This window comes from Chiloscyllium plagiosum, unplaced genomic scaffold (genome assembly GCF_037043375.1).
Source record: "Chiloscyllium plagiosum isolate Xiang-an unplaced genomic scaffold, Cpla_swu_hap1 HiC_scaffold_17, whole genome shotgun sequence".
NCBI lineage: Eukaryota > Metazoa > Chordata > Chondrichthyes > Orectolobiformes > Hemiscylliidae > Chiloscyllium > Chiloscyllium plagiosum.
The window spans coordinates 13,658,963-13,681,912 of NW_028270155.1; the positions used below are offsets into that span (position 1 = coordinate 13,658,963).

General features: G+C 42.0%; 1 protein-coding gene across 2 annotated transcripts; it reads left to right on the forward strand.

The window, feature by feature from the left end:
• Positions 1-53: 53 nt before the first annotated feature.
• nudt7 (nudix (nucleoside diphosphate linked moiety X)-type motif 7) lies at positions 54-21,074 on the forward strand. Of its 2 annotated transcripts, none has more exons than XM_087995707.1 (4): positions 54-190; positions 12,811-12,961; positions 17,131-17,289; positions 20,371-21,074. In XM_087995707.1, the coding sequence occupies exons 1-4, from the start codon at positions 135-137 to the stop codon at positions 20,722-20,724; spliced, it is 720 nt and encodes a 239-aa protein (XP_087851833.1). In that variant the 5' UTR covers positions 54-134; the 3' UTR covers positions 20,725-21,074. The 2 variants fall into 2 exon arrangements, with proteins under 2 accessions (XP_087851833.1, XP_087851834.1); XM_087995708.1 differs by lacking the exon at positions 54-190 and adding an exon at positions 6,532-6,650.
• Positions 21,075-22,950: the final 1,876 nt, after the last annotated feature.

The following is a 22,950-nucleotide window of genomic DNA, read 5'->3' on the forward strand; positions in this document are numbered from 1 at the left end:
CGGGAGGTTAGTGGAAGTACTCCGAGACGCCAGGTGGCGGTACATCGGGAGGTTAGTGGAAGTACGAGAAGTATTACGAGACGCAAGGTGACGCTGCTTTGGGACGTTAGTTCCTGCAGCGCGGTCTCCGTTTGATGGTCGTTGATCCATGCGGAAGGAGGCTCGGCGGCAGCATGGAGCAACAGGGAAGGTCTCTCTCATGTTTCCTGATATAAAGCCGCGGCAGGTTTCACTGGGGTGTAGTGGGGGGGGAAGTGCGGGACCAGAGCCCAGGAATTCGGCAGGAGGCGGCGGACGAGGCAACCGAATGAAAGGAGGAACAGGCGGGAAGGCCAGGGCCTGGTCACCCTGGTAACGGCCTGCCAGGATGTCAGGGAGACCCGGGGGGCGGGGCTGGGGTCCAGGGGGGCGGGGCTGGGGTCCAGGGGGGCGAGGCTGGGGTCCCGGGGGCGGGGCTGGGGTCCGGGGGGCGGGGCTGGGGTCCAGGGGGGCGGAGCTAGGGTCCCGGGGGCGGAGCTGGGGTCCAGGGGGGCGGGGCTGGGGTCCAGGGGGGCGGAGCTGGGGTCCCGGGGGTGGAGCTGGAGTCCCGGAGGAGGTTCTGGAGCCCAGTGGGTGGAGCTGGAGTCCAGTGGGTCCAGCGAGTGTTCAGGGGATGGAGGAGAAATCACTGGTGGTTTGGTCGTGTGCTTATTGGCATGATTCTCACCCGCTGAATTTGAACATGAATCTGAATGGGATGATCATTGGAGGGTCGTTGTGGATTTGTTGGCCCAAATGGCTTTTTTCCATAGTGTAGCGATTCTATTCTATCTTTGGAACATTTAAGGGCTAGGTGATTCTCAACCATCGCTATGTTCATCTCAGCGAGGGCAAATACATCATCTTTATTTGCCATGATGTGGAGGTGCCGGTGTTGGACTGGGCTGCACAAAGTCATACCACACCAGGTTACAGTCCAATGTGTTCATTCGTTGTACTGAAAGCTTATGAGGATGTGAGCTATCGGTAGAGGTTGAATAGGCTGGGGCTGTTTTCCCTGGGGTGTCGGAGGCTGAGTGCTGATCTTATAGAGGTTTATAAAATCATGAGGGACATGGATAGGTAAATAGACAAGGTTTTTTCCCTGAGGTGGGGGAGTCCAGAACTAGACAGCATAGGTTTAGGGTGAGAAGGGAAAAATGTAAAAGGGTCTTATGGAGCAACGTTTTCATGCAGAGGGTGTGCACATATGGAATGAGCTGCCAGAAGAAGTGTTGGAGGCTGGTACAGTTACAACATTTAAGATGCACCCGGATGGACATACGAATAGGAAGGGTTTAGAGAGATATGGGCCGAGTCATAAAGATTTACAGCACGGAAACAAACCCTTCGGTCCAGCCTGTACATGTTGACCAGATATCCCAACCCAATCTAGTCTCACTTGCCAGCACCCGGCCCATATCCCTCCAAACCCTTCCTATTCATCTACCTAACCAAATACCTTTTAGCACCATCCTTGTAAGTCTTTTCTGAATCCTTTCAAGTTTCACAACATCTTTCCGATAGGAAAGAAACCAGAATTGCATGCAGTATTCCAACAGTGGTCTAACAAATGTCCTGTACAGCCACAACATGACCTCCCGTACTCAGTACTGTGACCAATAAAGGAAAGCATACCTTCTTCACTATTCTATCTACCTGCAACTCCATTTTCAAGGAGCCAAGAACCTGCACTCCAATGTCTCTTTGTTCAGCAACACTAGGACCTTACCATTAAGTGTATAAGGCGAAAGTGAGGGCTGCAATCCTGGAGATCAGAGTCAAGATTTGAGTGGTGCTGGAAAAGCACAGCAGGTCAGGCAGCATCCGAGGAGCAGGAACATCGACACTTCGGGAAAAAGCCCTTCATCAGGAATAAGGCAGGGAGCATCTGGGGTGGAGAGATAAATGGGAGGAGGGTGGGGCTGGGCAGAAGATTTTGCAATTCCTTCGGTGGCAAGGGAAGGTGCCAGGAGGGGAGGGTGGGTTGTTGGGGGCCGTGGACCTGACCAAGACCTTTGAAGATTTGCTTTCCTAAAGTGCAGCACCTCGCATTTATCTGAATTAAACTCCATCTGCCACTTCTCAGCCCATTGGCCCATTTGATCAAGATCCTGTTGTAATCTGAAGTAATCTTCTTCACTGTCCACTACACCTCCAATTTTGGTGTCATCTGCAAACTTACTAACTGTACCTGTTATGCTCACATCCAAATAATTTATATAAATGATGAAAAGTAGTGGACCCAGTATTGATCCATGTGGCACTCCACTGGTCACAGGCCTCCAGTCTGAAAAACAACCCTCCACCACCACTCTCTGTCTTCTACCTTTGAGCCAGTTCTGTATCCAAATGGCGAGTTCTCACTGTATTCCATGAGATCTAACCTTGCTAACCATTCTCCCATGGGGAACCTTGTCAAATGCCTTACTGATGTCCATTTAGATCACATCTACCGCTCTGCCCTCATCAATCCTCATTGTTACTTCTTCAAAAAACTCAATCAATTTTGTGAGACATGATTTCCCATGCACAAAGCCATGTTGACTATCCCTAATCAGTTCTTGCCTTTCCAAATACGTGAACATATCCCTCAGGATTCCCTCCAACAACTTGCCCACCACTGAGGTCAGGCTCCCTGGTCTATAGTTCCCTGGCTTGACATTACCACCTTTCTTAAACAGCACCACGTTAGCCAACCTCCAGTCTTCCAGCACCTCACCTGTGACTCTCAATGAGACGAATATCTCAGCATGAGGCCCAGCAATCACTTCTCTAGCTTCCCACAGAGTTCTAGGATACACCTGATCAGGTCCTGGGGATTTATCCACTTTTTTGCATTTCAAGACATCCAGCACTTCCTCCTCTGTAATATGTTCATTTTTAAAGATGTCACCATCTATTTCCCTACATTCTATATCTTCCATATCCTTTTCCACAGTAAATAGTGATGCAAAATACTTGTTTAGTATCTCCCCCATTTTCTGCGGCTCCACACAAAGGCTGCCTTGCTGAAATGTTGACAAACGGGACTAGATTAGTGAGGATATCTGGTCTGCATGAATAAATAGGGCCGAAGGGTCTGTTTGCATGCTGTACATCTCTATGACTCTATTTGTTGTTACCTGGTGAGGCCCCTCAGAGGAATCGGGATGGAATGAGAGAGCCAGTGGTTTCAGAAACACTGCGAGACAAGAAGACAGTGAATGCTAAATGAAACCTATCTTTATGGCCTTTATTCTGGTGAAAGCTTTTCTGGATGTTGTTCTCAGAGTACCCGAGTTGACAGGCACTGTCTTCACAGGAGCATGGTGCAAATCCAATGCAGGACATTGGAGGTGGATGTTTTGCAAAAAAAAACCAATCTGACGGTGACATTCGATTATTCAGGACCTGGGTGTTACCGGCCTTTGAAGAGCTCCATTTGGAGCTCTTCTGCTATGCCTGTTCTTTCTCTTTTCTTTTTTTCTCTCTTTTTAGCAGTCCCAAACAGCATGAGGGGAAGCAAACCCCGGTGCAGTGCGAGGGAAAGCGAGTCCGAGAGCAACGCAACTTACCTTAGTGCAGCAGACTGGCATGGGCGGTCAGATCACATGCTCATTGAGCTGCTGTAATGCTGCTGCAATATAATGTCTATTCAAAATTCTTTACCAGACTGCAATGTCAATCTTTTAACTATCTTTATAACTATCTTATTTCTAACTTATTTTGCAGACATTGTAAGGAATGCTACTGCTTTTCCTTTTATTCCTCCATTATAGGCAGCCATTGTAAAAACTGTATGTTGTACTGGAGTACATGTGACAATAAAGGATATTCTGTTCTACCTGTTGGACTATAACGCGGTGTTGTGTGACTTCTGACTTTATGCTTTGTTAAGAGGAAATTTGATTCGGCTCTGCTAATATTGTAGTTCAAGCCAATGCAACTCGTTGGAGCATTTAACCAATCCTCAGTTTGCAGCAACAGAGTAGATTAGATTACTTACAGTGTGGAAACAGGCCCTTCTGCCCAACAAGTCCACACCGACCCGCCGAGGCGCAACCCATTCCCCTACATTTACCCATTCACCTAACACTACGGGCAATTTAGCATGGCCAATTCACCTAACCTGCACATTTTTGGATTGTGGGAGGAAACCGGAGCAAACCCACGCAGACACTGGGAGAATGTGCAAACTCCACACAGAGAGTCGCCTGAGACAGGAATTGAACCCGGGTCTCTAGCGCTGTGAGGCAGCAGTGCTAACCACCGTGCCACCCACTAACTTACAACGTTGCGTGACTAATTTACAAAGTACTTAACACGAGTGTGCTGCTGCTGTCCTTTAGTCCCACATGAAGTATTGTGAATTCTTTGTGGTGCTGTGGCCTGAAAGAAGAGAGTAGTCATTTTGAAAGTGGAACAAACTGCAGCAATGTCTTTCTTATGTACTTAAAAAAGATCTGCTGTTATCTCATGAGCAATCAACACTTCCCTTGATTGATGTGATTGTACTAATAAAACATCATGCTGGGTGGCTTAATAAACCAGGAATTCTTTAGCTTTGCATAGAGTACAATGTATCTTTAAATTTTGTTTTACCCTGAAGTTTGTGGATACTGTCTGGTTGAATGCATTTAAGGGTGTGATTGACAGATACTTAGCTTCTCAGGGAATCAAGGGAGCAAGGTTGAAAATGGAATTGAAGCCTGAGATCAGCTGTGGTCATATTGAATGGCAGAGCAGGCTTGATGGGCCAAACAAGTACGTGTTGTGTCCTTACATTGTTCTAGCCTGCAGAAAGCAAGCATGAGGCAGAATGGAGAAACAAAGTGTTTTATTATGTAAAACACTTGAGAACCAGGAATGCACTGAGGAGTGATAGTAACATTTCTGCCAAGTCGTCCAATTTCTTCACTTAGCATTAGTAGTATGATTTGCAGATCAAACAGTGAATTTTTGCATAAAAAGTCTTGGAGGCAATGGGAATTGTGGAAGAGATGGGTGAGAGAAAATCATCATAGCACAGGGCAATGAAATAGTTTAGGACTTTTGAGAGACACATTTGCTAATCAGTGGTAATTGGCTTTCTTGTGCATGAACAGTGCTGAAGAAATATCAAATTTGTGTTTGGAGCATTAGAAATACTGGTCCTAAAACCATGATGATAATGCAGTCTGAACATAGATTGCCATAACGGCGTACAGTAATGAAAAATATAGTAGTGTACCGATACATCCTGAAATCGAAGTAATTGACAGATCATTCAGCTCCTCGAATCTTTTCATTCAGTCAAATCATGGCTAATCTGTCTATCAACTTGGTTTACCTGATGTGCTTCATTTCCCTGATACCCTGAATCAACAAAAATTGGTGATCCTCCATCCTGAAATTTCTAATGACGAAGCAGCTGCAGCTTTTTGACAGAAGGAGTTGCAGCTTTCCATTAGCCTGTCTAGTGGAGAAGTGCTTCTGAAATGCATGTTGACAAGATTGCATCTTCACATTCCAGATGTTTCTCTTTTGCATGAAATCTTTGAATAAAGATTGCATTATCTTCCCCACTGCTGATGTTGAATTAATCAGTTATATTTTCCTGCATGTATTCTATTCCCTTTTTTAATATAGGAACTGCTTAGTTGACTAGTCTTTTGGACAAAAGTGAGGACTACAGATGCTGGAGGTTAGAGTCGAGAGTGCAATGCTGGAAAAGCACAGCAGGTCAGGCAACATCCGAGGAGTACAAAAATTGATATTTCAGGCAAAAAGCCCTTTATCAGGAATTCACCATTTTTGTGCTCCTCGGATGTTGCCTGACCTGCTGAACTTTTCCAGCACCACACTCTTGACTGTAGTCTTTTAGTACTATTTAGTTATGAATTTATATGTATTTAATAATGATCCTGCTACATTTCCCTCATTTCTCTAATGTGTGTATGTAATCCTGCTGGTTTAGTTACATTATATTTATAGCACATAAACAGAATATGTCGTCAAAGTTTTCTCCACCAATCTTCATAAAATTTCCCCCAAACTGCATCTTCTACCCCACCTATCTTGTAGGTCTTCACATCTTGATTCCATCCAAGGGGAAGCTGGACATGGCCGTTGTGGTTAAAGGGATCGAGAGGTATGGAGAAAAAGTGGGATACTGAAATTGCATGATCAGCTATGATCATATTGAATAGTAATGCAGGCTTGAAGAACAGAATTGGCTAATCGTGCACCTATTTTCTATAATGTTTCTATGCTTTAATGTCACGTCCACTTTGTTATTCTCCCTCATAAATACTGAGATCAAGACACTACTCTGTCTTTTTGCCATTACCTCTGAATTTATTGCACGTAACCTTTAGTGGTGCTATTACCATCCTGATTTCCCTTTGTTATTTATATGTTTGTAGGACATTTATGATTATTTAATGATCTAAATTAGCTTTGCTCTTCTATTTGTTGTCACTTGAGACGGTACTGTGCCCTTAAGAGAGATGTGTTCTGTGCTGTTTCTCTTGAAGAGAGATATTACCACAGTGGTGCTGGAATATCTGCTTCAGACAGGAAGTTGGTAAACAGCTTGTGAATTCTCCCTAGGTGTATTTTTAAATGACAAGGCATCGTGAATGGACAGGTTCAGGCCTCAGTCAGATCCAGTAAGATTTTTGGTTTTGCTTTCAATTAGTTGAAGATCTCTGCTTGCTGTTGAGCTAAAATCCTGAGATCCAAGCTGCTAGAGTGAAGTCTTAGGCGAGAGGTTTCCTCTTAAAACTCCAAAGAGGCAGATTATTTCTTCTGGATTGAAGAGAGGCAGCACATGAGAACCAGAGCTGTTTTACAGAATTGAATTTTTGCCAAAGGGTTGCTTATGGGATATTGCATATATCGGAACAGTTGATAATTAATGGTAAAATCATATATTATCTTGATAGGTATTTCAAGAGCATTAAAATTATGCCAATTCTTCTTTTTTTCTGTATTGTAATTGTGTTGTAGGAATAAAGTGACTTTTGATTACAGCCTAGTGGTGATCCAATCAAATCACATCTGGAACACAGCACCTTCTGTTTGCCTTTAAATAAATATAAAAGTTAGGGTCTCGGCTATCTCTGTACTATATTAAGGAGGCTTTTGGTCTGGTCCATAGCAGATTTTTCTTCAGTAGGGTGCTTGCCCTTCTGTATCTATGCTTTATTTCATTCTATTATTTCAACGACCTCAGTTAGTTCCTCTTAATCGTCTAAATTCAATGGAGTAAAAACTAAGGGTATGCAGCCTGCTAATATTCAACCTATTTTATATAAATGCATTGTGTGTATGTTAATTTTAATCACAGGGATCACTGTTGTTCATGGGTGGTTTGGTACCAAACCTCTTTGAAAATACTGAATGTACATTAACATAGCTCAGAATAGTCAAATTGAACTTGAAATGTTAACTATTGTTCTCCCTCTACAGCCCTGCTGAGTTTTGGAACTTGCTGTTTTAATTCCAGATTTCCAACATCTGCAGTATTTTGCTTTTAATGTAATTCCATGTTGTGACAATAAATTTCTTGCCCAATATTGCTCATAATTCTCTCTAAACTGTTACACAGTGATAGAGCTATAATCACAAGTATTTCATTTTCAGTGTTAAATAGCTCAAACTTCCCTTATCTAACAGTTCAAATTTATAAACAGAAATTCTATAACTGTAACGCTGGGTTTTTCATCATTCATGTTTATATAATGTTGAAACTTCACCAAGAGCATTACTAAAATCCCAGAGATTGTGCTATATTCACTCTGCATTTAGACTCTTTTTAAATTTTATTTCTCAAACCATTAGACCCTGGATGTTTCTGACAGATATTGTCCATTAAGAAATGAATTCTACCCAGTATTACTGGGTCCTGCCGAGGCTTATTTCTTTTGCAGAACGTCAATTATGATGAGAGGAAAGACAGTACATGAAGAATTCCAAAAGAAAGTTGCAGTATAAAGGGAATGGAGGGAAAGATACTGGATGTTTTAGAAGCATGAGAAAGATGATGTGTGAAAGCAAGACATAGGCAAAGTATGGGCTTGGGGAGTCTTCACTGCCATTGTCTTTAAGTCCTTTTCACAAATACTGACCCCCTCCTCAATTCCATCTCACTGACCACGATCACAAGCAGCTTTAGATCACTGACCTGTTTGAGCCTCAGTGAAAACACTTGCTTCCAAAACATCACTTGTCTCCCAACCCATTCTCACTTTAACCCATTTGCTTCTGAAGCCCTCACTGATATTTTCTCACCTCTCAGGCACAGCTCTTCCAGTGTTCTTGTGATCAACTTCCCATCTGCAGAAATGACTTCAGTCAGGTGTTGTATCCTAATTTGCTCCAAGTGTGACCCCCCCACCTATATATGATAGTAGTTACAAAATCTCCACTTAATTGGAGGAATTGAAATTGTTACGACATGGGTTAAACCCTCCTACTCAATTTAACCCAGCAATACAGAAAAGATTTATCCCATGCAGTAATCTGAGGAAATTCAAGAGGCCAAGAACTATTTAAAGTAAAAATTAACAACTTTATTTCTTAAACTATAACAGGATAATTAACTAACAACTATTTACAACTCCATCCTCAAACCTAACCTTTACCTTTCCCTTCTATAATACTAGTCCGACAAAACTTCTTATCTTTCAGTTCTTCTCTGTATTCCTGTCATAGAGATGTACAGCATGGAAACAGACCCTTCAGTCCAACCCGTCCATACTGACCAGAGACCCGGGTTCAATTCCCGCCTCAGGCGACTGACTGTGTGGAGTTTGCACATTCTCCCCGTGACTGCGTGGGTTTCCTCCGGATGCTCCGGTTTCCTCCCACGGTCCAAAGATGTGCAGGTCAGGTGAATTGGCCATGCTAAAATTGTCCGTAGTGTTAGGTAAGAGGTAAATGTAGGGGTATGGGTGGTTTGCGCTTCGGCGGGTCGGTGTGGACTTGTTGGGCCGAAGGTCCTGTTTCCACACTGTAAAGTAATCTAATCTAATCTAATCTAATATCCCAACCCAATCTAGTCCCACCTGTCATTTTTTCTTCTGCTTGGAGATTCTGCTTCACAGGTTACTGATCAATAAAGGTACCTTTAAGAGAGCTATTTTTCAGATAGTCTTTACATTTTTCCGAGTCTTATACCCCCAAAGCATCAGATTGTGTCATTGGCTTTTAAGATTGTTAATATACTCGATTCAAACTTGATTAGAATTTGGTATTTTCGGGGTATAATTTAAACTGATTGGCCAAATTCAAATTTGTTTTTGTCTCATAGCAACTCAACCTGTGCTAACTGTTCTGAACCAAATGTTACATTGTAAAGTCTCCAGCCCTCTGAGTGCTTGCCAAGTCCTCTACTCTTTTAAAGGTACAGGACACTTCCACACCTTAATAACAAAATGATATTGTATACTTAGAAAGATTTTATTTGTGACCTAATGCTGATTCAAAGTGGTACTGCCACTTGAAGCTGCAAATGCTTTGGAAACCACCCCATTTCAAAAGAAGGAAATTTTCATATTAACTGGGAAATGATTGCACCGGAACAGTCAAATTGTTGTCATTGTGCTATTCAAATGATGATTAAAGAAAGACTTACATGTATACGGAAGCTTTCACATCCTCATTGATGTTGCAGTAATTGGGAACGCAGAATTAATTTTGTACACAGCAAACTTCCATGAACAGCAGTAAGATAATAAGCATGATGTCTGATTTTTGTGGTGACGGGGAAGAAATAAATGTTGATGAGGACACAAGGTAAAATTCTCTCTCTCTTCAAGTAGATTTATATCTTCTTTTATCACTATTCTAAGAGCTCCCTCTTACTTGTGTTTACTGTGTCCAGCCAGCTTGTTGCACTGTATGGAGCCCTTTAACATTACATAGCCGAGTCTGCAGACTGTCACTTGTGTGTGGCCTGTTTGTTCCCCACCTGACATCATACCTGTGGAGAAATGTTGCCTTAGAAGGCAAATGGGGTCTTGGTTTAAAGTCTCATGCAAATGACAGCACCTCTGTCAATGTGGTGCTCCTTCAAAATGACCCTGAAATACCGGGACAAGATTGTATGTTATAGTCACTGGAGTGGAACATGAATCCGCAGCTTTCAGACTGAAAGGCAAGGATGCTAATCACTGAGCCACATTAAACACTTGCACAATTTCAGGGTACAGTTGCAAAAACTTGAAAATGGCAACTGGTTGTTGGTGAGGGTGGTTATTACTGAGTGTGGAGATGTGCTCCTTACTGTGGGCTTCTTGTGATTCTTGAAGTGATGTAAAAGGTACTCTCGCTACTTTATGCATGACATTTGAGCTACTTGTAAAAGTAGCACTGTGATACTGATGTGGTACAAGCCCCAGTTAGTTTGACAACATTCTCTGATAACTACTTATTTATAGTGTATATTGTTTTTGTTTTTGAGCATTCTGCAGTTGTTGCCACTGCTGCATGGTAACTGATAATTTGCATCTTGTCATTGGTTTGTAATGATATTCAGTCAAAAAAGACTTAATGGTGGGGTCATTACTTCAGTGTAAGAAAAAATTCTGTAAAATTCAAATTCTAGGAGATTTTAGTTCATTTTAGTTCAAATCTTTGAAAATTATATCAATATTTCTGCAGGAGAAAATGCAAGGAATGCCAAAACTGCAGCCGCACTATCTTTTCAATACTGGAAAGCTGCAGGGTGATTGTAATGCTGTAATTAACTCAGGAGTTTATTTGAGGATAAATGATTGATTTAATCAGAGTGTGTGCATTTTGGATCAATTAGCTAAACATCCTCTCTGCAAGTGAAAAATCACACAGTACCAGATTATAGTGCAAGTGCTTCCAAATAAACCTGTTGGACTTTAATCTGTGTGATTTTTAACTTTGTCCACCCCAGTCCAACACCGGCTCCTCCACATCATCTCTCCAAGTTAATGTTGTGGTTATGAAAGCACAGGTTTCTGTCCAGCTGAACATACTTGGCTCACACTTTAGGATTTTTCCTTGTCCAGTTTATGTTTGTGAACTTTTGTGTTAATGTTTAACTGAATGTCATCTCTAAAATAACTAAACAACTTTTGTCAGTGAATGAGCAGCGTGGTGGCTCAGTGATTAGCATTGCTGCCTTACAGTGCCATTGCTGGTACCCTTGTTAATAAAAAATGAGGAGCTGCATGTACTGCTCACAGTCAGATCCATGAAGGTACAGTACTGAGAAATGGGAGACTACAGGGGGTGTTCATCTTAGTTTGTATCAGAACGGGGAGCTTCACCTATTGAATTCGCAGATTAACAAGGCCAACATATGTTGATTATTGCTAACTGTTTATGCTCGGCCATTTCAGAGGGCAATGCTGTGCGTCTGGTGTCATATGTGGACCAGACCTGGTTAGGACAGCAGACTGTCTTCTCTAAAGGATATTGGTGAACCAGGTGAGTTTTTACAAGAATCAGTGATTGTTGTCATTGTCACATGGTCACTGAGATTGACTTGCATTGAATTCAAATTCTACCAATTCTACCAACTCATTTCCCCAGAGGATAAACAGTCCAGTGACAGTGCTACTGTGTCATCATCTCCCCTAGATAGAAGGCAGAGGAGAATGTTGTGAGATCTGGCATGGTAAGGCGAGGGAAGAGTGTCTCAGTAAAGTTGTACAGCCGTGTAAGGTTTATAGTATTCAACTAATTATAATTGAAGCCTCAACTAATAATCCACAGAATGCAAGTTCAAATCTTACCAGAGGAGTAGAAAAAATTGAAATCATCTTTAGATTAGATTAGGTTCCCTACAGTATAGAAACAGGCCCTTGGCCCAACAAGTCCACACCAACCCTCCGCAGATTAACCCACTCAGACCCATTCCTCTACCTGATACCCACCCCTGACTAATGCACCTGTCACTATGGCAATTTGTCATGACCTCAATAAGTTAGAAATAAAAAAAGGTCATAAAGTTCTCAGATTGCACGGTAAGTCTGATTGGTTCACCCAAATGTCCATGAAGTAATGGGCCATCCTTACATGAAAAGGCCTACATATGTGTGGAATCCCATACCAATTGGATTGACTCTTCACTATACTCTGAAATTGAGGAAGGCATTCATTGTATCAAATCTCAATGTGTTCCAATAAAAGGTCCTTCCCAATGCAACCAGAGATAAAAAAGTTGTGTACTGGTGGTGTCAAATTTCTGCCCAAATGCAGATATAGACTCATTCGTCATAGAAACAGGCCTTCAATGCCAGCCTTGGTCGACTGTCTGTGTGGAGTTTGCAAATTCTCCTTGTGTCTGCGTGGGTTTCCCCTGGATATTCTGGTTTCCTTCCACAATCCAAAAATGTGCAGATTAGGTGAAGTAACCATGCTAAGTTTTCCATTGTGTTCCAGAGACTGGCAGGCTAGGTGGGCTAGCCATGGGAAATGCAGGGTTACAGGAATAGAGTAGGGGGAATGGGACTGGTTGGGATCCTCTTCAGAGGGTTAGTGTGAACTCAATGGGCCGAACAACCTGCTTCCCCTCACTGTATGGATTCTAAAATTCTGTGATTCTTTGATTGGAAACATTACTCCACACTTTATAATATAATTCTGACCTTGAATTAAAACATGGCTGTCGCTGGAACCAAGTAGGAGATAAACTTTACTTTTTTTTCCTTGACCCATTTTCATCTTTAAGGTGCCAAGTCACAAATCTGAGGCAGATTGCAACATCTAAAGGCAGTATCAGCAAACGCTGTTGCAAGTCTTCAAACTGGAGCTGCGTGTGATGTTCCTTCTTTTGTTTCTTATTAGATCAATTAAAGAGAAGGTCAAGCATGTGCTGAAGACATATGATGTAGGAAATAAGTACTCAGACTTGACTCTTCCCAGAGCGTCAGTGCTGGTACCCCTGTTAATAAAAAATGAGGAGCTGCATGTACTGCTTACAGTTAGATCCATGAAGGTACAGTACTGAGAAATGGGAGACTACAGGGGTGTTCTTCTTAATTTGTATCAGAACGGGGAGCTTCACCTATTGAATTCACAGATTAACAAGGCCATCATATGTTGATTATTGCTAACTGTTTATGCTCGGCCATTTCAGAGGGCAATGCTGTGTGTCTGGTGTCATATGTGGGCCAGACCTGGTTAGGACAGCAGACTGTCTTCTCTAAAGGATATTGGTGAACCAGGTGAGTTTTTACAAGAATCAGTGATTGTTGTCATTGTCACATGGTCACTGAGATTGACTTGCATTGTATTCAAATTCTGCCAATTGCCGTGGTGAGATTTGAACTCATTTCCCCAGAGGATAAACAGTCCAGTGACAGTGCTACTGTGTCATCATCTCCCCTAGATAGAAGGCAGAGGAGAATGTTGTGAGATCTGGCATGGTAAGGCGAGGGAAGAGTGTCTCAGTAAATTTGTACAGCCGTGTAAGGTTAATAGTATTCAATTAACAACAATTGAAGCCTCAAGTAATAATCCACGGAATGCAAGTTCAAATCTTACCAGAGGAAAAGGAAAAATTGAACTCATCTTTCAAACTAAGTTAGAAATAAACAAATGGTCATAAAGTTCTCCGATTGAGCATTAAGTCTGATTCGTTCACCCAAATGTCCATGAAAGAATGGGCCATCCTTACATGAAATGGTCTACATACAAATAGGATTGACTCTTAACTGTACTCTGAAATAGCTGAGGAAAGCATTCAGTAGTATCAAATCTCAATGTGTTTTAATAAAAAAGGTCCTTCCCAATGCAACCAAAGATAACTAATAAGTTGTGCACAGGTGGTGCCAAGTTTCTGCCCAAATGCAGATATGTCCCGGCATTATAATTGCCTGTCCAGATATTTCTTAAATATTGTGAGAGTACCTGTTTCCACTACCCTCTCATGCAGCATGTTCCGTATTTCTACCACTCTCTGGCTGAAAAATGGTTTCCTCAGATCCCCTTTGAAGTACTTACTCCTCACCTTAAACATGTGCCCTCTGGTCTTAGACACACTTGCCAATGAGGAAATGTTCTTACAGTTACAGTTATGCTTCACATAATTTTATATGCTTCTTGGTCTACACATGCATATCTGATAGGCTTGCTGGCTGTTACCTGACAATGGCATATTTTAGAACCTCAAGAGAGGTCAGATGAGGCCTTAGTTTAACATGTCCAATAGTGCAGCTCTCATTCAGTGCATCCATAACATTTCAGGGTGGAATTTGAATTCAATGATTAGAATAAAAGTCTGGAATTAATAGTCTAATGGTGACCATGACTCCATTGTCCTAGTAAAACCCTATCTGTCTCACTAATGTCCTTTAGGGAATTAAAACTGCCATCCTTACCTGGTCTGGCCTACATGTGACTCCAGACCCACAACAGTGTGGTTCAGACTTAACTGCGGGTCAGGCAGCATCCATGGAGAAAAAGCAAGCTAACATTTTGAGTCTACAAGACTCTTCATTAGAGCTGAAGTAATGTGTAGAGGAAACAGCATTTATGCAACAGGTGAAGGGAAGTAGGGTTGGATTGCTTGGGGAGAAAGGATGCCGATAGTTCAGATTCAGTGATCAGAATGTGGGATCGCAGAACAATGGTGTGTCGAACTGCCAGATTGGAAAGAATGGACAGTCCCTCTGGGGTGGGGATTTGGGCCGCGTGGAGGTGGTGGTGGAGAGACAGTAACCGAATGTAGCCGACAAAACTAAAAGTAAGGGAACCCATTCCTTTCCTTAGACACACCTTCACAATTCACTTCAGTTCTGACGAAGTGTCATCAAGCCTTGAAACCTTACTTTGCTTTCTCTCCATGGATGCTACCTGAGCCATTGTGATCGCCAGCATTTGGTATTTTCAATTCAGACTCCAGCATCTGCAGTAATTTGTTCCTACTGTTAACTGCCCTCTGGCCAATTAGGGATGGGGACTAATTGCTAGCCTAGCTAGCAATGTCCTCATCCCATGAATGAAAAAAACCCAATAATTACCTGCTAAAATTACAGCAATATTGTTTTTACTGTGCAGTCTTCACAGTGATTAATAATCAAAACTAATCCTACTCTGATTCATAGTTATAGTCATGCAAATTAGATCAAGATAAAAGATGTGGTGTTCAGTTATTTTTGAAAGCTAAATAATATTTTTAAAAATTGAATGCTGGAACACAGATAGAGATTATCTTAATCTGCAAGCTGTAGGTAAATAGCTACTATTTATAAACAACAAAGAGGGCAATGTGTAGACTAGTATATTAAAAGCTTTGAAATAGAATGTTATTTTAAAATTTCTCTGGTGAGTTGTATAATTCTTTTAGCTCTGAAGTGACATGCCTGAGAAATTTTAAAAGTATTGGAATATCATTTGCATAAGAAACAGAAAGAAGACATAAAAGATTACGTACTCAGTAGTAGCAGAATACCATTCAGTCAAAAAGGTCCTGAAGAAGGGTTATACCCGAAACATTGACTTCTTCACCACCTGATGCTGCCTGGCTTGCTGTGTTCTTACAGCCTCCTGCTTTTCTACCATTCCATAAATAATCCCATAAAACAATAAGATGTAGCAGCTGAATTAGACCATTTAGCCCATTGAGTCTGCTCTCCCCTTTGATCATGGCTGATATGATTCTCAACTCTATTCCCCTACATTCTGCCCATAACTTTTGGTCTCCTTACTAATCCTGGGACCTCTCCTATGACTAAAAAGCATACAAATATTTTGTACAAGTTCCCACCAGTTTCATTGCCTGCCTCTCTCAGCAGTCTGGGGTAGATCCCATTGGGTACTGGGGATTTGACTACCTTAATGCTTTTCAAAATACCCAACATCTTTTTTATGTTAACATGTCCTAGAAAATCAACAATCGCTTCCCGTGACTCACCACCCACCATGTCCTTCTTCTTTGTGAGATCCGATGTTAAGGATCTCACCCACTGCCTCCTGCTCCATCATAAATTTCCTCCTTTCTTCTTAAGTGGACCTACCCTTTCTCTAACTACCCTCTTGGTCCTTTTTATGTATAAAACACCTTGGGATTCAATTCCTTGTTTTAGTTATTTTCTGCTATCGTACAGCGGAACCTCAATTATCTGAAGGACACAGGTGGGCAATATTTCATAATTAATCAACTTCTGATAATTGAATGCTGGATAACATCGTTTAGCCGGGCATCGGGACCTTGCAATCTTGCCGGATAATCCGATGTTTGGATAACTGAATGCCAGATAATCGAGGGTCCTCTGTATTCTTCATGGGCTCTGTCTTCTGTTTCCAGAACCTTTCATAAGTCTCCTTTTTTTTCTTTTTGAGTAAGAATATAGGATTATGGATAGAAAGTGGATAATTAGACATATGTTTCCTATTGGCCATGATCTACTTGAATGACAGAGCAAACTTAGTGAGGTGTTAACGTTTCTGAGATTTTACTTCTGCAATTGCTAATAAATCAATGTGCCAATATTCTCATGATGCAGGTGAGGTAATGGTTGCTTGCTATAGAATGGAGTCAACTTTTTTTAGTTTTTAGTCAACCTGTTTCGACGTAGTATGACACACCTCTGGGGCAGATGAGATTTGAACCCATGTTCTCTAGCTCATTGGTACAGGCATTGCCACTGCACCATGACATTCCAAAGAAGTGGAGTCACAGTCACCAGAACAATTCCACTTTACTCCTGGGATGATGAAACAGCCACTCAGGAATGGGTAGCAACTGTCTAATCTTCTGATCTCAGTGACTATCAGGCTGAGGTAAATCAATGACTGTTTCTCTATCAAGCTACTCTTAACTGAAAGTCAACAGGAATGAATACTGGTAGAGGGCATAATTGAGGTTGCTTCACCTTGTAAGCTCACAGTTCAGATTTAAAAGAATAGCCTCTCAGCCAAGGCACTGAAAGGAACTGAACCCCAGCATGAGCCAGTGACTTTGGGTGAAGAATGACAGAAAGAAATTGCATGGCTGACCATGTGTCTAACACAAGGAGGGATTTGAGACCAGTGCTGTAATCCAAAACCTTAAACTGTAGGTGAAAATCTGCAATAAAATTTCTTTACATTGTAGAGAGACATTCTCATAATTCAACTATGCTCGGTAGTATTTCTCACTAAACCGTGATTTTGGTTTTAAAGTTGCTCAGCAGCCGTGGAGAGGTTTGCTTTCCTGGTGGGAAACAAGACTTGAAGGATATGAGTGAGATAGATACTGCTCTTCGTGAAGCCCAAGAAGAAATCGGCCTCCCCTCGGATCAGGTGGAAGTAATCTGCAAACTAGTCCCTATCATAAACAAGGTACATGACCACAGTTATTTCTTCAGTCAGTTGTCAGCAGTAGGTTATCGAGGACTCAAGATTAGAGTGGTGCTGGAAAAGCACAGCAGGTCAGGCAGCATCTGAGAAGCAGGAAAATCGACATTTCGGGCAAAAGCCCTTCATCACGAATGAGGCGGGGAGCCTCCGGGGTGGAGAGATATATGGGAGGGGGGGTGGGGCTGGGGAGAAAGTAGCTAAGAGTACAATAGGTAAATGGAGGTGGGGATGAAGGTGATAGGTCAGAGAGGAAAGTGGAGTGGATAGGTGGAAAGAAAGATTGGCAGGTAGGACAGGTCATGACGATGGTGCTGAGCTGGCAGGTTGGAACTGGGGTAAGGCGGGGGGAGGGGAAATGAGGAAACTGGTGAAGTCCACATTGATGCCCTGTGGTTGAAGTGTTCCGAGGCGGAAGATGAGGTGTTCTTCCTCCAGGTGTTGGGTGGTGAGAGAATGGTGGTGGAGGAGGCCCAAGACCTGCATGTCCTCAGCAGAGTTGGGGTGGTGGGGGGGGGATGTTGAACTATTCGGCCAAGGGGTGGTGGATTGATTGGTATGGGTGTCCTGGAGATGTTCCCTGAAGCGATCTGCGAGAAGGCGTCCAGTCTCCCCAATGTAGAGGAGACCGCATTGGGAGTAACTGATACAATAAATGATGTTGGTGGATGTGCTGGTGAAACTTTGGTGGATGTGGAAGGCTCCTTTTGGGCCTTGGATGGAGGTGAATGGGGAGATGTGGGTGCAGGTTTTGCAATTCCTGCGGTGGCAGAGGACTCAAATCAAGTCAGTACCTAATCACCTTTTTTTACAGATCATTCATGAGGTGTAGGCTTCCTGGCTGGTCCAGCATTTATTGTCAATCCCTATTTTCCCAGGAAATCGTTCGCCTTTTTTTAACTACTGCAGTCTATAGTAGATCCAGAATGATGTTAAGAAGGTAGTTCCAGGAGTTTGACCCAGAAATACTGAAGGAATGCTGATGTATTTCCATGTAAGAGTGGTGATTGGCTTGGATGGAAGTTACAGGGGGTGGTATTCCGATGTATCTGCTGCCCTTGTCCTCCTAGACGGTGCGGAGATGCCGTCTAAGAGACTTTGATGAATTAATACAGTGCATCTTGTTGATGGCACATACTGCTTCTACTGAGTGTTAGGAATGAATGTGCATGTGGCATCAGTCAATTGGGCTGTTTTGTCCTGGATGGAGCTGAGCTTCTTGAGTGTTGTTGGAGTTGTACTCATCCAGGCAGGTATTCTGCCACATACCTGACTTGTAAACGGTGGGCAGGGTTTGAGGATGCAGCATATTGATACACTTGTACCAAGGTATTTCATGCAATCATTCAGGATTGGGTGTTGTGTTTGTTGTGTCCCGGTTCCCATTTTGGAGGCCAGATACTTCTCCTGCAGGGAAAGAAAGAACATCTGGGAGTGTCCACTTCCCTGTTGGGATGGCAAAGATACCGTGTAGAAGCCTGAGTATAGAGATTTCAGGTGGGGTAGTGGAACTGAGAAAGGATGGAGGGGAATAGAAGGCTAATACTGCAAACTGCTATATGGTGATTCTCTAAGTCTGTGCTTAATTAGCTATTGCAGAACATCTGTCAGAATAAGCTTAAATAAAGAACTCTTTCTATGCTTAAGTTGCCATTTTTAGAAGTAATAATTCCTCATGATTGACTTTTTCAAAATATGGAAATTAAATCCTGGAAGTGTTACCAAATGGTTTACACATTAATTTCACTATAAATCTCCCACTGTCAAACCTATTGATGAGGGTAGAGCAGTAGATGTGATCTATATGGACTTCAGTAAGGCATTCGACAAGGTTCCCCCATGGGAGACTGATTAGCAAGCTTAGACCTCATGGAATACAGGGAGAACTAGCCATTTGAATACAGAACTGGCTCAAAGGTAGAAGACAGAGGGTGGTGGTGGAGGGTTGTTTTTCAGACTGGAGGCCTGTGACCAGTAGAGTGCCACAAGGATCGGTGCTGGGCCCTCTACCTTTTGTCATTTACATGAATGATTTGGATGCAAGCATAAGACGTACAGTTAGTAAGTTTGCAGATGACACCAAAATTGGAGGTGTAGTGGACAGCGAAGAGGGTTACCTCAGATTACAACAGGTTCTGGACCAGATGGGCCAATGGGCTGAGAAGTGGCAAATAGAGTTTATTTCAGATAAATGTGAGGTGCTGCATTTTGGGAAAGCAAATCTTAGCAGGACTTATACACTTAATGGTAAGGTCCTAGACAGTGTTGCTGAACAAAGAGACCTTGGAGTGCAGGTTCATAGCTCCTTGAAAGTGGAGTCGCAGGTAGATAGGATAGTGAAGAAGGCGTTTGGTATGCTTTCCTTTTATTGGTCAGAGTATTGAGTACAGGAGTTGGGAGGTCATGTTGTGGCTGTACAGGACATTGTTTAGGCCACTGTTGGAATATTGCGTGCAATTCTGGTCTCCTTCCTATTGGAAAGATGTTGTGAAACTTGAAAGGGTTCAGAAAAGATTTACAAGGATGTTGCCAGGGTTGGAAGATCTGAGCTTCAGGCAGAGGCTGAACAGGCTAGGGCTGTTTTCCCTGGAGCGTCGGAGGCTGAGGGGTGACCTTATAGAGGTTTACCAAATTATGAGGGGCATGTATAGAATAAATAGGCAAAGTCTTTTCCCTGGGGTTGGGGAGTCCAGAACTAGAGGGCATAGGTTTAGGGTGAGAGGGGAAAGATATAAAAGAGACGTAAGGGGCAACATTTTCACATAGAGGATGGTATGTGTATGGAATGAGCTGCCAGAGGATGTGGAGGCTGGTACAATTGCAACATTTAAGAGACATTTGGATGGGTATATGAATAGGAAGGGTTTGGAGGGATATGGGCCGGGTGCTGGCAGATGGGACTAGATTGGGTTGGGATATCTGGTCGGCATGGACAGGTTGGACCGAAGGATCTGTTTCCATGCTGTACACCTCTCTGACTCTATGACTCAAGTCAGCCTTTATGACAGCTCTATTGTGTGTTCCATTTTATCCTAATGTTTGCTTTGCATTCATTCCCTCCCATAGGATGGCATTCTGGTCACGCCGGTGGTGGCGTTTATTGGAGATACATTTCAACCACAGCCCAATGCTGATGAAGTGAGCGATGTGTTTGTCCTACCATTGTACTACTTCTTAAAGTCGGAAGAGCACTCTTCAACTCCTTATGACACGGGCATGTTGGTGCACTTCTTCACGTTTAAGGACCGGAATTTACACAAGACATTCACTATCTGGGGCCTCACTGCACAGCTTTGTATTATTGTGGCTTATGTAGCTCTAGGCCAGAAGCCTTTGTTTAAGGTTGATTTCGACATTGATGATCCCTTTACAAGTATGGAGAAATATCTCATGGCAAAATATGCCACTAGTAAACTATGAGCTTTACTGATTCATTTCCTTGTTCTATCTTTAATTGATTAGACACCAATATTTTGATCAAGTCTAAAACCCTGTTTTAGGTTAGTGTTTCACCTGACATTTTAATTGTTTACTTCAGTGTTTAATTTATGTTCAGTCTTCTCATATTCTTCATTTTTAATTTGCCATGCTAGTGCCTTAATAAGCTAGCAGCTAATTAAGTTGAGCTTTTTCTGATGTTGCCACAGTGTTTGTTATGATCTCATGCTGTGGACTGATGTGAAACCTCAGCAGAGTATGTGTGGCTTAAACAAGTACATGTAATGAATTGATAATTATAAAAAGAGATAATAAATTATTTCCTTCACTAATATATGCTTGAGTAGACTATTCTCCAGGATGTATATGTGTACTTTCCATTTTGTTATTTCATCATCTTCGGAGAATGGCATCAAGAACGTTAAGGATGGCTTATCTGCTAGGTTGTTCTAACCCCTGGGATTCACCTTCATCCAGGGACGCAGTGATAAATCTAAGTGGGTTAATGGATTTGATGATATAGCATTCAAAATCTCTTAGGTAAAGAAAATTCTGGGGAAGTTTTTTGGGGCTGCCTTTTAAAGGCATTGTCACCTATAAAATTCATCTTGAAAATCCTATATCATATGAAGCACATGATTGTCTTCTCAATTTAAAAAAAAAAATTATTCTCATACTCTTTTTTTTTCCTTGCTTCCTTGTCAACTGTGTTCCCCGCTTGCTTTATTCTGTATTGATGTGCAATTTAGGCTGGATTGAGTTTTCAACAGTGTGACACACTCTGTAAGAAAATGTGTCTACTGCAAATAGCAGGTTCGAAAGATTATCTCTGTTCCTGAAAGCTGTGCTACTGAAATGTGCTTGCTATGAATATATAGACTAACTAAGAAATAAGAACATAAAATGCTGTAAAAACTCAGCAGGTCCAGCATCATTTGTGGAGAAAGAAATGGAGTTAATGTTTCAAGTCATCAGTTACTTTTCTTGAGAATGGAAGAAGAGTTAGAAAAAGAATCATATCGGACTCGGAACATTAACTTTTTCTCGCCAAGGTTTCTGTTCGACTGCTGAGTTTCTCTGGCATTTTTGGTTTTTATTGCACATCTCCAGCACCTGCAGCATATTGCTTTCATTTGAGACTTAGTGAAATATTATACAAGCCATTAAGTTAGTGTTCAACCTTATCAATATTGTGAAGGCTAAATCAAACCATCCAGAAAATCAAATAAAACACAAATCACTCATAGCTAAAGATGACACATTGCACAGCCTTCACTAACTCCCTGGACCTACATAAGCTCACTTTCATATTCATTCATTGTTGGTTTTGTCATTTTCCCCTCTCCATCACTTAACTGCATTGAGTCCTTGCTGGGTATAACTTCATGTTCACAATTAGCATCACACAAAAGTCAGATGTCTGTGCACGAGTTTGCCCCACTGTTGAATAGCTGGTCATGTATGATCAGAATGTGATTTGATGTATTGTTGCCATGTGTACCGAAGTACAGTGAAACGTTTTGTTTTGCATACAGTACAGGGCAAATCATAACTTAGAAGGAAATACAGATCATAGGGTGATTGAACAGAGCGTGGCATACATCATTATGGCTGCATGGGAGATGAAAAAAATAACAATTTCAACATTAGATTTGAAGTTTGAGAGATCCATTCAGCAGTCTAATAACAGCAGGGAAGAAGCTGCTCTTGAACCTGTTGGTACATGTGTTTAAGGTTCTGTATCTTCTGCCTAACAGAAGAGGTTCGTCCTGAACTTACCCTTACCTAAGACATGGATCAAGCAAATGTTCCTACCTGGGATGATGAGTGGAATCTCTGACCTATTACCTCTGCTTCCTCCTCCCATCCGACCCAACCAAGAAGCATTGAGACACATCATCTGATCAGGTAGTGCAGCATAGTCCAAAGATCCAAACAGCAGTCCTCGGTCCTCCAGATCTGTACTGAGCAGCTATTCACTGAAAAAAACATATCCGGGGTGGGGGGAGCTCTGGACTATGCCGCACTTATCATTGTTAAATTTCGAGATCCATCAGTGTTATCTTCATAAAATTACTAAGTGTTTGCATTTGTAAAAGAAAGTTACATACCTTACTAAACATTGAAGTCAATGGAATTCACAGCAGACCTTTCTGTAGGGTATACTGTCAAGCATAGGAAAAAGATTAACTAATGTGTCTGCCTAGA